Source organism: Equus quagga, chromosome 14, assembly GCF_021613505.1.
Source record: "Equus quagga isolate Etosha38 chromosome 14, UCLA_HA_Equagga_1.0, whole genome shotgun sequence".
Lineage (NCBI taxonomy): Eukaryota > Metazoa > Chordata > Mammalia > Perissodactyla > Equidae > Equus > Equus quagga.
The window spans coordinates 10,083,528-10,100,733 of NC_060280.1; the positions used below are offsets into that span (position 1 = coordinate 10,083,528).

Sequence of the window (17,206 nt, forward strand, 5' to 3'; positions counted from 1 at the left end):
AGCCTCTGGAAGCTGGAAAAGGCAATAGACTGATTCTCCTATAGGGGTTCCAAAGGAACACAGTTCTGCCAACACCTTGATTTCAGCCCCCTAAAGCTCATTTTGGAATTCTGACCCTCAGAACTGTAAGATGATAAATAAATTTGTTTTGTTTTAAGCCACTAAATTTGTGGTAATTTGTTACAGCAGCTATAGGAAACTGATGCAGACTTTGGTACCTGGCAGGAGGGTGCTGCTGTGAAAAATAGCTAAAAAAGTGGATGTGAATTTGACATTGAAAAATGAGCAGAGGCTGGAAAAATCTTGAGAAGCATGATAGGAGAAGCCTGGATTGCCTTAAACAGAATGTTAATAGAAATACAGATGTTAAGGACTCTGCTAGTGAGGACTCAGAATGACGTAACGAGCTTGGTAGAGAAAACCTATATTGTCTTAGAGAATACTTAAGTGATTGTGAACAGACTGTTAGTAGAAATATGGACATTAAACATACTGGCAGTGATAAAATAACCAAAACAAAAAGTAACAAATGTCGGAGAGGTTGTAGAGAAAAAGGAACCCTCATACACTGCTAGTAGGAATCCAAACTGGTGCAGCCACTATGGAAAATATTATGGAGATTTCTCAAAAAATTAAAAATAGAGATACCATATGACCAGCCATCCCACTACTGGATATTTATCCAAAGAACTTGAAATCAGCAATTCAAAGAGACCTATGGACCCCTATGTTCATCGCAGCACTATTCACAATAGCCAAGACTCGGAAGCAACCTAAGTGCCCATCAACTGATGATTGGATAAAGAAGATATGGTATATCTATACAATGGAATACTACTCAACCAGAAAAAAGAACAAAATCGTCCCATTCACAACATGGATGGACCTTGAGGATATTATGTTAAGTGAACTAAGCCAGATAGAGAAAGACAGTCTCTGTATGACTCCACTCATACGTGGAAGTTAAACACATGGACAAAGAGAACAGATTAGTGGTTACCAGGGGAAAGGGGGGTTTGGGGGTGGGCACAAAGGGTAAAGTTGTGCACCTACAATATGACTGACAAATAATAATGTACAACTGAAGCTTCACAATGTTGTAAACTATCATAACCTCAATAAAAAATAAAATAGAAAAAAAAAATACTGCCAGGGAGGGCTACAAAGGAAATGAGACACACATTATTGGAAACCAGAAGACAGAAGAGCCTTGTTATATAGTGGCAGAAAGCTTCACTGAATTGTGTCCTGTAGTCATGTGGAAAGAAAAACTTGTGAAAGATGAACTTGGACATTTAGTAGAGGAGATTTCCAAGCAAAGTGTTGAAGGTGCAGCCCGGTTTCTCCTTGCTGCTTATAGTAAAACGTGAGACGAAAGAGGGAGACTGAGGGAAGAGCTGATAGGCAAAAAGAACCAGGACTTGATGATTTGGAGAATTCTCAGCCTATCCAGATTGCAACAAACAATAAGACTAGGAGATTCACCGTCAGGGAACTCTATTCTGGAGAGAAAGCCAAGATGTGGTTGAACCACCGTTTGCCAGTGCCTCTGAAGAATCAAAAGGTCAGAATATTCAACAACACAGAGGGCTCCTTGAAGAGATGGAGAGGCCTGGGTCCCCTCAGGCATCTTTGCAGGAGTCAGGAAGAGAGAAGGCATTACCTAAGAAAGATCTGTGGAGGAGCCTCCTGTCTAATGGACAGGAGACCCTCCACATTCTTGAGAATGTTATACCAGCAGAAACACTGCCAACTTGGCCTGAAGGGGACAGAGAGAGGATGAAATAAAAGGAGGCTGATAGGCTCCCAAAATTCTATAGGTAGGAAGCAGGCTGATAAAACTACTCAACTACAAACACATGCTACTCTTCATGAAAAAGAATGACTCAGAGGAATAAGTCACAAGCCCAGAAGGCAGAGCCAAGGAACACAGAGGGTTATTCCCAAGCCCTAAAACCCAGTGGAGTTTACCTTGCTGGATTTCAAAATATCTTGGGAATGGTGACCCCTTTCTCCTTTCCATTCCCTTCCTTTTGTATGAGAATCTCTGTAATTGATATTCTATTCCTGTCTCACTATTATATTTTGGAAGCAGATTTACTTGTTTTCTAGTTTCACAGATCCATAGATGGAGAGGAATTTTGCCCCAAAATGGATAATATTCAGAGTCCCACTCATATCTGATTTAGATATTGAGATAATGGAATTTTTCAGCTGATGAGATTAGATGAGTTTTGGACTCTGAGCTGATGTTATAATGGGCTGAGACTTTTGGAGGTACTGGGATGGGGTGAATGTATTTTGCATGTGGCACAGACATGAATCTTTGGGGGTCCAGAGGGCAGACTTTGTGGTAAGTAGCATAATAGCTCCCCAAAGACATCCATGCCCTACTTGCCAGAACTTGTGAAAATGCTACCTTACATGGGAAAAAGGACTTTGCAGATGTGATAAAATTATAAACCCTGCTACAGAGAGATCATCCTGGATTATCCAGGTGGGCCCAATGTAATCGCAAGGGTCCCTATAAGGGACAGCCTTCCTCAGTCAAACTCCTATAATGAAGTTACTCTTCCCACCAAAGAAGCTGAAATCCATCCCTGTGGTTGGAGCCTAGTAGACATTCCCAGGCAGTTGCCAAAACAGAGGACACGCCAATTAGAGAGCAGAGTTCTAGCCCAGGAAGCCCACACTTCGGAATAAAAAAAAAAATGAGTGAATGAATAACGTGCAAAGCAGGCAACAAGGCTTTTATAGAGCACATTTGACAGAGGAAATTTTGTGTGCATGTGTGAGGAAGATTGGCCCTGAGCTAACATCTGTGCCAATCTTCCTCTATTTTGTATGTGGGATGCTGCCACAGCATGGCTTGATGAGCGGTGTGTAGGTCTACACTCGGGATCTGAACTGGCGGACCCCAGGCCACCAAGGAAGAGCCAGTGAACTTAACCACTATGCCACCGAGCCAGCCCATGGACAGAAGAGAATTTAATTCAATTCAAAAATGTTTATTTATCACCTATTATATGCCACACTCAATACTTGGCCCTAGGACCATAGAGGTATCTAGATAGGCATGACTTACACCTTCATGAAGCTTACAGATGAACCAGGCTTCCATAGAAACTCTGTTGACAAAGTGTCAGCATTGCTCAGATCAAGAATGGCATGGCCTTGGGGCTGGCCCAGTGGCATAGTGGTTAAGTTCGTGTGCTCTACTTCAGTGGCCCGGGGTTCACAGGTTCAGATCCTGGGCGCAGACCTACACACTGCTCATCAAGCCATGCTGTTGTGGTGTCCCACATGCAAAACAGGAAAATTGGCACAGATGTTAGCTCAGCAACAATTTTCCTCAAGCAAAAAGAGGAAGATTGGCAACAGTTGTTAGATCAGGGCCAATCTTCTTCACCAAAAAAAAAGAAGAAGAAGAAGAATGGCATGGTCTCTCAATAGTAACTGAGCACACCTTGCACGATGCAAAGAGACAAGTAATCCAGTCTGTATTCTCTTAATCATATCCAGCTTATGTGCTTCACCAATTCCTTAGTAAGAGTAAATGGAAATTAACATATCCATAGCCTTGTTATATATCATTATATAATATCTGCAGATTTGCTATATATCACTAACAAGGCTTAAGTTATCTGCACAGTAAATATGTAAATCTCATCCCATAACACTGGTTCAGTCATTCTAAAATAATCCTTTTGGTATCTGCATAAGACTGAGCTACAAGAATCCTGCCGGGCATTTTCATAGCGGACTATCCAGGCTGCCTGACTGCCATGTCTGATCAGGTCACTCCCCTGCTTCAGCCTCCAAAATATCCTGTCAAAAAGCCCCTACTGCTCTCAGAGTACAGTACAAAATCAGTTCCATGGCCTACGGGCAGGGGGACTATTTACAATAGTTGACAACAAGGGCCTCGCCTCCGGCTACCAGAACGGATGCTGGCCATAAACCATCAGTGCACCCAAACCCACAGCTACCAGCTAAATATCAGCTCTACCTACAGGGTCCAGTGTCACCTAGCCCACGCCCACCTCTCCAGCCACTCACTATCCCTCAGCCAGGATAGTCATCTTCCCGTTGGTTTCTGCCTTAAGACCTTCATACATACTATTTCCTCTGCCCAGAAGGCTCGGAGCCCCCACACTTCTTACCCCAGGCTTTCTATTCTTTTTCAAGTCTCTGCTGACATATCGCTTTTCCAGGGTCGGCTTTCCCTGACACCATCTCCCCACCCCCACTAAATCCGATCTCCCTGTAGACTCTTATTTGGCAGCCTCTGCACCCCCTTAATTGTAAGTATAGCAACTGTAATTCAATAATTCCTGTGTAATGACTGTTTCCTCCACTATATTTTATTTACTCTTACTGGTAACCTTACTATTAGCATGCTGCCTGGGACATTGGAGGAGTTCTCTAATAATAGCTGGTACTTACTGAGGATTTCCTATGTATCAGGCACTGTTTTAAGCACTTTAATGAATGAGCTCCTCTAATCCTATAACAGCCCCATGAGGCAGGCACTATTATTTTAGATGAGGACACAGGCAGAGGCAGGCTAAGGAATTGCCCAAAGTCTCAAAGCCAATAACTGGCAGGGCTGGAATCTGATCCCAGGCAGTTGGGCTCCAGCACATGCTTTTAAGAAGCACACAATATGCCTTTATGATTGCTTGTTGAATGATTTAAGGGATTGTAGCCAAGTTTATAGTAGACGGAACCAAGTAAGCTGCACTCCTAAGAGAACACAGCCATAAAACATCCTCCGTGCTCATGGTCTACCCATTAAATGAGAGATACAGACATGGGAACGGCAAGAGGTGTGGGTATAGGTAAATAGTAGTTGAAAAAATATCCTGTCAAAATAATACAGCTGGCCAATGGCTTTCAAGGACTTTACAAATTCATTCCACTTTAGATTTCCACCAAAATTCCCAAGGAAATATGTCACTGCCAAACCAAATATTTCACCATCGTGCCCCCTTCACAGCCTCAGAACATCCCCTAAATTTGTGAACACCTTCAGCATTGCTGAACATTGCCCCCGACCATAACACAAGAGAAATAGTGGAGACGATCCTCCGACAAGTACAGGCCAGACGAACACTTCCCAGAGAGACCCTCCTCCCCAAGCTCTGCCCCCATGCAAAGGAGGGAGAGCCTTTACCTTGAAATAAAAATGCTTTGCTGGCATTGTGCAGTCCGGACACCTGAGTGACTCCAAGGGTGGTGTTCACGAGGTCGAGCTCGGTGATAATATCCATTTGAAGGTCGGGGTCCATCCCAAAGCCCATCACTGAAAAGGAACAAAGAGCTGTCTTGGCTTAAAACGCAGACTGCTAGCAGCCACATGGAACAGAAGTTACGGAGGCCGGGAGTGGTAGGGAAGCCAGGACGAGTGCTCGGAGATGCTCTCTCCCTGGACGGAAAAGGAAGTGAGTCTTGGCTCCATCACCCCACGCATACTGTGGTTTCTTTGTCCCTTCCCTCAGCCCCCTTCCTATTCATTAGAGATTGAGAATCTCTTATCTAAAACCCTCAGGGCCAAATATATTCCAGCTTCAGAATGTATCATATGTTAGAAAGGTAAGATGGCCTATATACTACATTTTATGTAACACCCTCAGCAAAGTCTGAATCAGCACCCCATAATCAAATACAATATTTCTGGAGCACAAAGTATGATGTTTTCCTCTAACTGGCTAAACAAAGACTATAAATAGCCTCATATCTCTTGAGGTCAAGTTTTGCCACCAAGTGAGTTCAGCTCAGTGTAGGTTTTACTGTCAGGTGAGTTATGAAGACACTTTGGGTTTCCAAGCTTTTTTAGACTGGAGACCGTGGATACAGGATTGTGGCCCTGATATACCTGCTCCAGAGAGGGATGCAGTAGCAAAATCTGACACCGCCGTCACCAATGAACACCTCCAGAGAGCATCCCTGTCCATCCGGCACAACCACCTGTGATAAACAGGACATGATGGAGAGGGGCTGTCCCTGAGGAGAGGGGTGGCGGAGGGATCAGGCAAAAAAGAGAATCCCTGGAATGAGATGTGTATTTCTACCTCACGGGATTCCTGAATGGAAAGTTACATACCCTGACAATTCTGTTGGAAAATCTCAGTGCAGAGAAACATGGCCCTGAGCCCCCTATTGCCTTGTCTGAGAAAGGTGAATGCCTAAGGCTGCCTCTCACCCAAGGGGCGTTCTGTGGCATGATTCACTCATGATTGCAAAGTGACTTCCAATTACATATGCATTAATAAGGCTGGAGATCATGCTAAGGGACTGTGTTTAAGCCACTCATAAGGGCTGTGTCTATCTACACTTAGCATCTCAATAGTGCAATTCCGACTGCACAGTTGGAAATGTTTTAATCAGCAACAGCTGTCACCTTGGGTCTGCTGGTAATGCGGGCGCTGAGGCAAGATCTGAAGAGCTTGCACCCAACTTGTCCTAGAGAGACTGAGCCAATGTCCATCAGAGCATCGCAAGCTACTACAACCTCATCTGTCCTCCCACCTTCAACCCTGACCCCTAAGACTTGGGGAAGGAAATCTACCCTCTCCTTACTCTCTTCCTGTGAGAAAACAGGGACTGCTCCAGCAATCTGGGCTTCTGTCAACAGAAAGCTGGTCAGCGAAGGCCCTTTGGAGCTGAAGCCTCTCATTGCCAAGGCGGACAGAGTTAAATTAAAGGCACAGTGCATATATCTGCCTTCTCAGTGTTTGTCAGGCTTCCCTTTGTCCTCTGAACTGAAGATTTAAGTTTTCTCCTTGCAAATGCTGCCAGTTATTAGCCAGTTTACCCAAAGACAACTCTTCCTTCCGTTCATTCTGCATTCACTCAGTACTTTTTCAACACGTATTGCTGAATGCTTGCTCAGCAACACACACAGTGCTGGGCACTGGAGATGTCCTCACTGAGAGTGCATTCCAATGAGGGATGACCACATTAGATGAAGGCAAACAATAAACAAGCAAAGAAGGTAATTCGAGATGGCCATGAATGCTGTGAAGAAAATAAAACAGAGCAACGGAACAGAAAGCAATTTGGGTGGGAGCTTTAGAAAGGATGGTGTGGGAAGGTTCTTCTGAGCTGAGACCCGAATGACTGGAAGGGGCCGGTGATGGCAAGACCTGGGAGGAAAGCTTTCCAGTTTAGAGAACAGAAAATGCACAGAAGGAGCAAACTTGTTGTGTTCAAGGAACAGAGTAAAGGCTCGCGTAGCTGGAGCAGAGTGGGCCAGGGCAGGGCTGAGGCAGAGTGGTGGAAAATGGGGCCAGAAAGTAGGTGCTGCCTTGTGAGCCACAACAAGGAGCTGGACACTATTCTAACTGCAGCAGGATATCATCGGAGGGCTTTAAGGTGTGTGTTTGAGGAGGGGAGGAGTGGGATGTGCTCCGATTTACAGCATGACCTCACGTGAGTGTCCATTCTACCTGCCTGACACTGCTCATCCCTCATACAGACTCAACTCGCAAAGACAGATGGAAGTCTGTGCAAAGAGACACAGGGCTAATGGGGGCCTTTCAGCCCACGTCACAGCACCACGAGCCTCTTGGTGAGACTGGTGATGTTTTCCTCCAAGTGAGCTTAGAAATCAGCCGTTCTGTGCTCACCTTGAAAAGGCAGGAAAGGAACTAATATTTCAGTTTGATCTATAGTTTTCTACACCTGTATGGCAGAAATTAAATCAAGAGTGATCTCAGAGGACCTCCAAGCTGCTCTTTCTCTGGCCAGGAATTTGGAAGGTGGCGTGGGGAATGTGCCCTTAGCAGGACACGAGAGGGAGGAAGCAGCCCTGGAGCCCCAGTGCCTCGCACAGAGCCTGACACATGGCAGGCCCTCAACTTGGGAGCCAATTAATTAACTGATGAGTGGATGCCCAATCATTGTTTTGGGTGCAGTGACCTCAGAGAAACATGCATATCCAAGGATACCTGAGAGGACAAGATGGCATTTGGGCCAAGGAAATTTTCCAAAAGGACTGAGGTTGACTGAATTATTGGCTTCAAATGGCTAGCCCTCCCCTGTCCATACCCTTTGCTGTGTAGCTTGCAGTTCCTTCCACTGGAGTGGGAGTAAACCTCCCCATCCCTTGACTTTGGGCCCAGTCAGGTAACTTGTTTGGGTCACTGGGATGTTAGCGACATTACACAAGCAGGTTCTTGAATGCCCTTGTGTTGTGGGGCTTGTTCTCTCATACCTCTGCATCACGATGAGAAGAACATGGCCCTGATGGTCCACAGGTCCAGGGAGACTGAGACACTTGGAGCAGATACCCTACCAGAGTCTGGGACCATGCCCAGCCAATCCTGGCCAACACCAAACCAATCTACAGACATGTGAACCAATATAAATGCTGTTTTAAGCCACTGAGTTTGGAGTGGTTTATTATGCAATATTATTGCGGCAATAGCTGACCAACGCAGGGACTAAAGATCCACTACGATGGTCACCCTTAAGATGCCCGAATCTCCCAGAGCATGAGCCCTCCAACTGGATAAGCCTAAGAGGCACCCAAACAGGTTCTGCAGAACTAGCAGAACACCCAATGGTGCCCTTGGATCGCCATCCCCAGATAAGAACACAGCACCCTCAATCCAGAAAGTGTTGTAGAAACAACACTAAACTAAGAGCCGGTTTCAGTCCTGTCCCTTCCCCCTATCTCTGTGCCCTTGAAAACATCACTTCAGTTTTCCGAGCCTCAGTTCTCCCATCCATAGAATGGGGATGATAATACCTGCCTCCCAGCCTCGTGAAGTTTCAGTGATGACGACATGAAACCTCCTAGCACACAGCTGGTATGCAGCTGGCATAAGCTGTATCTGTCTGTCTTAAGACCAGCTCTCCAGACCATTCCTGCTCCCTGGTCCTCAACTCCACTGGAATCATACAAAAGGTACAGATGGCCCCATTGCTCCCAATCCCTCCATATGCCTAACTGCCCTGGATGGACATCTCACTCTGGCTGTGCTTTGTGAAATCGATATGTTAAATTGCTATTCGCTCCTCCCCCTACAAGCCACAAGAGAAGGGGCTTTCCTGGCTTTAAGATAACTGTACTGCTCTTGCTATGAAAACATCCCATAAAAACAGAACAAGGGAAGTCAATTAGGCTTCCAGATACAGTTTCTTCTCTCCCTTTAATTGGTCCCCTTCAGGATGAAAATGCCTGGTGCCAATAGCATGATGTGTAAAAGATAGCACTTTGCACACTGCCTAAGGAATCAGAACATCTATTAGCAAGGCAGTGCTTACATGGCCTCTCCTGAACCTCATGGAGTATGAGAGAGTTGGTTCCATAAAAATAATTTTTTTTATTTTAATGTTTCCGCTTCTTGTCCAAGCATGGAGCTCTCACCCGTTGCCAGGAAACTCTATGAAAGTTTTCTACTTCGGCCATAAGTGCTCTACAAATGGCTGCAGCTGGGAACTGGAATGAAGCAGGATCAAAAGCTTCTGGGGAAGAAATATTTTTTAAAACCTGGAAGGCAGGGTGTCAAGGTCACAGAGGCACTTGAGGCCTGGCTCTGGGATTCTGAGCCTCCACTCTGATCCCCCAGGGCACCTGCTGCTGGCCCTCCTCAGCCCTGCCCAGGGAGTGCGCAGGCTCAAAGCCCACTCAGTCACCTTCAGGGTCCCATGCCTAAGCTCCCAAGAAAATCCTCCTGGGTCTGGCTCACTTCAAATCTAATCCGGCTCATTGGCCATGATGGCAGCTGTTGTCCCCTGCTCCATGGAGAGGAATATGACACTGGAGAGATGCTCCAAGACCTCATTTAAAAGCAGGATTTCAGAACCCTTCTCAGATTTGAGCCCCTGGACTCCTACAAAGGTTCTTAGTAATCCCAAAGCAATATCCTTGAAGAATACGCTCTATACCTGTTCCAAGTCAGCCAGTGCTTCACAAGGACACTGGAGGCTGGGGGCTCTGTTCACAGCTCTGTATTCAATTCCTAGTTAAGGACCGGCCTGGGAGGTGCTTAAAAAGAAAAGCTCTCCATCCCAGCAGGTGGCAGCAAAAGGCACTCTCTTGGTCCCAGGGGCTCCTTCCGCCCCTGCTCTGGTGTCCAAAACAAACTGGAAAGTGATGGAGAAGAAATCAGTGAGTTTTATGTTATTCACACTTCCAGGCCATTGGAGAAAATTCATGGACCTAATGCCTTATTACTGCTAATATTGTAGCCCTCTAAATTTCCATTATTAGTGATATACCTGGAAACCCCAGAATCATTTTTCACCCAGAAATAACAAGATCTGGAGAACAGCACCTCCTATCTGGTCTCCGCTTTACTCCCTGAAACAAGTTCTCTGAACAATGAGCAATTTCAGCAGCTTCCTGTGACACCTATCATTAGATCTTTTCCTATGTAACTGCTACCGCAGTGCAGCCCTGCTTTAATTAAAATGTGCCTGATATCATCTATTCATTCCCATTAAAAGGCAGTGCTATCTGAGCAGCTCACTAAGTGAACCACATGTTTTTTTCATCTTGGACTGTTAACAGCCCAGACAACAATCGTCCTACTTGACAAATAAACTTTCCAAGCGGCTGTTGGGATCCTGATAAACTAATCACAAGGCAGCCTCTGCTACCTGAGAGGATGGATGTGTGATGTGGGGATGATGGTTCCCGGGCGAAATCAAAGAGGCTGCCCCCAATAAGCTGCCGATCACACCCTGTCAAGCTACAATAAACTTAAGTGAAAGAACTGACATACAAGACCCCATCTGTCTGATTCTCCTGACAATTTCTGTAGAAGAAATATGTGGCCTCTAGTGTGCAAGCAGTGCCAAGTGGCATGTAAAACCCAAGCTCCCTAAGCAGCTGCCACAACCAACCGGGCAGAGCCTCGCATGCTTCCCCGCCTTTGCACAAGCGGAGCCCTCTGCCTGGAATGCTCTCCCCACCTCGTCCACCTGGAAAACCCCCTACAAAGCCTTCAAGACACAACTCTCAAAGGTCCCCTCCTGGTAAAAGCTGTGCCTGACCACCAACCGCCCATCCCCAGAATTCACCCCTACTGTTCCTCCTCTGTACTCCCACAGTACAAACTTCTTACACTTCGGCCTCTCCCCCCTCCCAATCCCCCTCAGGCTGTAGACTAAAAATGCTTTCCAGTTTCTATCTGGATCCTCAGCTGAGTTGTAAATTCCTGGAAGTAAAGGACCAAGTCCTTTCCTCTTTGCATAAACAATCCTGGCACCCGGCAAGACACTCAACTGTTTGTCGAATGAGTGAATACATGAATGAATCTTCCCTACCACAGAATTTTTACAAGATTTAAAGGGGCTTGGTTTGAGGAAGGGGAAAAGGCCGTCTGTGTTCTTAAAGATCTCCACAAGCAACGCGCCCTCGAGACACAGACCACTCCTGGATGAAAGCACTTTTTGCCGACTTTTCAAAGGAGTAATGAGAACAAAGGATTTAGGCATCATCGGGCGTGCTGTGCGCTTGAGGATGTGAAATGACCGATGGGCCGTCCCCTCCCCCATCCGGTTTCTCTCTCTCAGGTTCCTCAGCCCCAGATTCTCCCCTCGCAGGGCTGGGAGCCCACATTCTGCGCTAGCCTCGCCTGTCCTGATCTTCCGGGGCGCGTTTCTTCCAATTTGGTCTTGGTTTTAAGAGACCAACCCATCCCCATGGGCCTGAACTCCAGAAGCACCTATTCTAGGCTGGACTGAGCTTTGGCGTCTCCGCAGCCCTGGAAGCTCGGATGGAGACAGGAAAGGGCCGGGGATTCCTTTTGTCCCTGGAGAAATCCACGCCCGACGCTCTTCCATTAAGCAAGCGGAAAGCTGCTGCTTGCTCGGTCTTCGGAAATGAAAAGAGCCAGCAGAAAGCTCCTACACGCCAACTCTTGTATCCTCGGGCCGGCAAACCGCCCAAGAGGGGCGCCTGGGGCGCAAGCGGGAACTTTTGAGCCGTCCCAGGCCCGGCACCCCTCCCCAGCCTCTCGGGATAAACTTGCTGCCTAGTCTACGAAGGAGGCTACGCCTCTAGAGAAGGGAAATGAGAGCAGCAAAAGAGGAAAAGATAAAGGAAGAGCGAACTACTACACGCCGATTCTGGGGGCCGAGTCGGCAGCGTGTACCGAGGATGGCTAGCTAGCGTAGGAATAAAAACTCGCGACGCTCCCTCGCCCGGGCCTCAGCGAGCCGTATTTTTGCCAATTTCCTACTCAACCCCACCCACCCTCACCACCACCACCACCACCACTACCCCACCCCCGATCGACCACAAGCCCCTTGGAGAAGGCAGCTAAGACAGAGGGCTGGAGGCGAGTGGAAGCTAACGGAAGGTGGTGCGCTTAGAGTCCTCACAACTGCGTCTCTGGAGGCAGAACGAAGTGAGGACTTCCGAAAATTACGCCAATTATCCTTCTCCCCCTCCACACCTCCCAACCTGCAATTCTAGCTAGGGAAAACTGCTTTGGACCTTGCGAAAATCTTCCCAGATTGTCTCCAGGGTTCCAAGTTCCCCGAATATGGTTCGTCTAGCCCTTCTGGGCGGGGAGGAGGGAAGAGAACACTCCTGGAGTTCCCCTGGGGAGAGTCACGAGGGGACGGGAAGAGATCGCGGAATCCCGGGGTTCGCCTGCAGCCCACACCCCGCGCCGCGCCCTCCCGGGCCCCGGCAGCGCCTGCCAGCCGGAAGCGCTCCCTCTGCGGGTGCGACTCCCGCGGATGCCCCTTCCCTGCGCGCCGGGGCGCCAGGACAGCGGTTTCCACCGCACCTTTCAAGTTCGGGGGTGTGGGGCTCGCCGGCCAGCCCTGCTGTGCGTTTCGACCCGGAAGCCGGTTGCTAGCAGCGAGAGGGTGCGCCCGCTCGGCCGCGCCCCTCACTCCTGCGTCCCGGAGGCCGTGTCCCCCGGGAAGGAGGCACTCATCGGGGGCATCTTCTAGCCGGTGGGTCCCACTTCTCACTCTTTCACCTGAAGCAGGGCAGAGAGATCTCAGGGACCCATCCATGCTGCACTGCCCTTCCCCGGAGCAGCACGGAGCTCAGCTCCAGGTCTCCGCACGCCTACGTGGGCGCTGGGCACAGTGGCGGGGCTCCCCCTTCCCCTGGACCCCTCCGACAGCCCCAGACGTGCTTACCTGCCCTGGCGGTGCACACAGAGAACCACACAACTAAAATCACATCCATCGGCATCGCTCCCGGGTGGCCCCGCCAAACCGGGCGCGCGGAAGCCAGGAGAAAACAAATGCGCCTCGATCGCGAGACGCGCCGGGCTCCGAGCGGCCAAACTTGCTAGCGGGCAGCGGGGAGGTGGCACGGCAGCGCCGGGTGCTGCGCTCAGGGATCGCGCCCGGGAAGGCGGCCCCGGCCGCCCCGCCCCCAGCCCGCCCCCCACCGCGGGCGGCGGCGGCGCCTGGCTCCGGACCCGGTCCCCGCTGCGGCTGCGCTCGCCTCGGAGCTGGGGCGGGAGCCTTGGGCTCGGCCACTCCGGCAGATTGCGCTCGGCGCTGGGATCGGGTCTCCCTCCTTCGCCCGCGGAGCTGCGAGGATTTGTGCGGCCGGCGCAGCAGCCGCTCCCACCGGGAGCACCGGAGCTAGAGTCCCGGGACCCGCGGCCAAAAAGGAGGAGCTGGAGGCGCAAGGCCCCTCCTCGGCTTCAGGCGCTCCAGCCCATCCGAGCTGGCCTCGCCACTGTCGCCGTCTCTGCCTCGGCGCCGCTGTGGGGGCAGCTGAAGTTGCCACAGTTCATCCCGGCAGAGACGAAGACCAGCCTAGCCCTCGCGGGTGGGTTTTTCTCCCTGGGGAACCCTGACCGAGGCGGCGCCACCGAGCGCGCCCAGCCCCTCCCCGGAAAACAATTACTCGGGATTTGCTTAGGCGGCTGGGTGGGAAGGGGGGAGTAGGGCCCTGAGGGGGATGATGGCTGAGTGCCGGCTAGCCACCTGTACCTCCTGTCTCCCCTCTCTGGGGGGCCCCTCTGACTAGGCACAGGCTTTGGGGGTGCAAGGAGAGGGCGCTGAGACAGGGGATGCGGAAAAAGGGTCCCCGAGCCGGAGCGAGCTACAGCGGAGGTCTGGGGAGTCTATTTGCAAACCTTCCGGTTCTGCAGGGCGAATGCTGCCACATAGGGGAAATTCCTAACTATTTTTTTTCCTTGGGTGACTTTCTTGATGGTTCTGTCAAAAGCCCTACTCCCCTTTCACAGTCACATGTTGGGCTCTCCCTCAGTTCCTCCTGAACCCTCTCTCTACCCCAACACCATTCCTTGGAGAGAAAAGCTGGCCTTTGTTTTGGGCGTGTGGGCAAGAAGAGAATTCCTCCTCCCTCTGTGTCACCTCCTTCCAGACCCCAGGCCTTCCCTATAAATATCTCCCAGGTTTGTCGCACTTCCATCCAGGTATGTTATTTATAACCAGGATGCAGAGTCGTGAAATCAGAGATGACAGAACTTGTGATTTATATCAAATGAGCCCCTGTGATTCAAAGCTCTTGGGCTTCCTCACTCTGGGCCCCTCTCTCTGAGCCCACCCCACCTCTTGGATACCCTCAACTGGGATTCCAGAGGAGGAAAGCGAAACTTCTCCTACCAGCCCTTCCGTATTACCCGGGAACCAGTGCCAACGTTCCAGAATCCTCTTCACTAATAAGGGTCTGCCCTTATTGCTCACACCCCCTCTCCCGTGGCGTATTCCTAACCCCTCCGTGACTATGACCCCAGGAGCCCCCACTGAAGGTCACCAAACTGGCAGCACAGCTTCCTAAGAGAGACGATTTTATCTACATGCTCTTCTGATCTCTGCCCTTTTTTTCTGGATATTTCTGTATGCAAGCCACTGTCCCACTTGGCCCTTTACATTGTGGTCCCCTGGCATATGAAGAAGAAAGTGAACAAGCAGGTAAATTCCAGCTCCTGACAGCTGAGGCAGAAGAAAGGAGGATGACAAAGACGTGCACTGCGTTCTCCAGGAGTCAGCTGAAAGATGAAGAGGTAAATTGATGTCAGGGCTGAACGGACTCTCCAGCTCTTCTGGGATTCAACTCGAGCCCGGAGAGGGTTTGTCTGCCTCGACTCTGTTTTCATTACAGAGTCAGGACTTTTTCCTTTCACCCGGAGCACGTTACATGTAAAGTTGACATTAAAGTCACACATCTTGCAGAAAATAGGATTCCCGGAGTTTAGTTGAACCAAGTGATGGAGGACACGCATAAACCACGTTGTGTCGTGAGAGCTGTGCCCCCGCTCTCCTCTGCAGTTTTTAAATACCGTCAGCAGCAACAGCAGCCTTTAGTGGCTTTGAGTGGTTGTTCCAACAGTCCCTTTATGGATCTCAGAAATCCCAGAGTCCCTAGAAGTCCCAATGACCCAAACAAAGGGGAAAGGTGGCCTGGGTAAGACCAGAGCTCTCGATCTTCAAGTCTCTGTGTAATTAGTTGGTCCTGTGGGATGGCGCTTTTAGCATGTTCCATTAAAAAGTAAAGCAAGACACATGTTCTGTCAAAGCTTTGCGGCATCACATCCATTAACAGTAACACCAGTTAATCTCGAGAAGGTCGTAAATCTTCCTAGCTAACTACGTACTTCAATCTCCTCCTGAAAGTGCATTTCTTGAGTGCGGATTTTGAGTGTGTGGACCTGTCAGGCTAAAGTAACCTTTGTGGAACTGGCCCAGCAGATTTCTGTAGTGACGCTGAAGGGACCACGGCTGGGTGTGTGCTGGATGCTGGGATGCCGCCATGGGACCTGAGCTCGGTGGAAGCCGCAAGGACACTTGATTTACCCAATGCCATATCCCAAGTCCACCCTGCTCTTCTGAACGGCCTCCGTCCATGGTTTCTCCAGAAGCCAGGAGCCTCCTTTGGTCATCCTTCTGCCTCTTCTTCCTGACTCCTAAATGTTGGAGAGCCTCAGGGCTCGGCCCGCAGCCCTCTTCTCTTGCAGCCACACTGGCTCCCATTTGTTCCCATCCAGCCTCGTGGCTGTAACTACTATCTGTATGTGGATGATTCTCAGATGTGCATGTCCAGCTCAGCCTCTCCTTTGAACCCCATGCACATATACCCAGCTGCCTGTTAGGTGTCTCAAATGTGATACGGCCACATCATCAAAATTAAAAACACTTGTGCTTCAAAGGATGCCATAGGAAGTAAAAAGACAACCCACGGAACAGGAAAACAGTGTGTAAGTCATATATCTGATTGAAACTTGTATCTATTAAAAACTATTATAACTCAATAGTAAATGACGACCCAATTTAAAAACGGGCAAAGGATCTGAATAGACATTTCTCCAAAGAAACATACAAACATCCAATAAGCACATGGAAAGATGCTCAACATCGTTAGCCATCTGGGAAATGCAGATCAAAACTATGAGCTATCACTCCACAGCCACGAGGATGGCTACAATCAAACGACAGATAACAAATGTTGACAAGGAAGTGTAGAAATTAGAACTCTCATATACTGCTGGTGGGAATGCAGAATGGTTCTTCAAAGAGTTAAACATAAAGTTACCATATGATCCAGCAATTCTGCTCCTAGGTACATACGCAAGAGGACTGAGAACATACGTCCACACACTAAGTGGTACATAAGCATTCGTAGCAACATTATTCATCATAGCCAAAAAGTAGAAACAGCCCAAATGTCCATCAGCTGATGAATGGATAAATAAAGTGTGGTGTATTTACACAATGGAATATGTTTCAGCAATAAAGAGAAATGAAGTACTGACACATGTTACAATATGGATGAACCTTGAAAACATTATGCTAAGTGGAAGAAGCCAGTCACAAAGGACCACATATCGTAGGATTCATTTATATGAAATGTCCAGAATAGGCACATCTGTGGAGGCAGAAAGTTGATTAGTGGCTGCCCAGGGCTGGGAAGAAAGGGCAAAGAAGGATTAGCAGGTGACCACTAAGCAGGACAGGGTTAATTTTTTGGGAAATGAAAATGTTCTAAAATTGATTGTGGTGATGAATGCAAAACTCTCACAGATACTCACAACGTGCTAAAAGCATTGAACTGCACACTTTAAATGGGAGAATTGTACAGTCTATTAATTATCTCAATGAAGCTGTTTTTAAAAATTTCTTTAATGATCATGAAAGGAAAATGTAATATGACCAAATGAGGACTTCTGATTTTCCCCACCTCCCAAACTCACTTCCTGCTGCCTTCTAAGGCAACAGCACAGCCTTCTCAAGGTGCTCCAACCATGTA

General features: G+C 48.7%; 1 protein-coding gene across 1 annotated transcript in view; it reads right to left on the reverse strand.

The window, feature by feature from the left end:
• NELL1 (neural EGFL like 1) overlaps positions 1 to 13,192 on the reverse strand; it is a 750,986-nt gene extending 737,794 nt beyond the window's left edge. The window contains exons 1-2 of the mRNA XM_046685488.1: positions 13,117 to 13,192; positions 5,177 to 5,305 (exon numbers count right to left, since the gene is read on the reverse strand). Of these exons, the coding sequence (XP_046541444.1) occupies positions 5,177 to 5,305; positions 13,117 to 13,171 (184 nt within the window). The 5' untranslated portion in view covers positions 13,172 to 13,192. The remainder of the gene's footprint in view (positions 1 to 5,176; positions 5,306 to 13,116) is intronic.
• Positions 13,193 to 17,206: the final 4,014 nt, after the last annotated feature.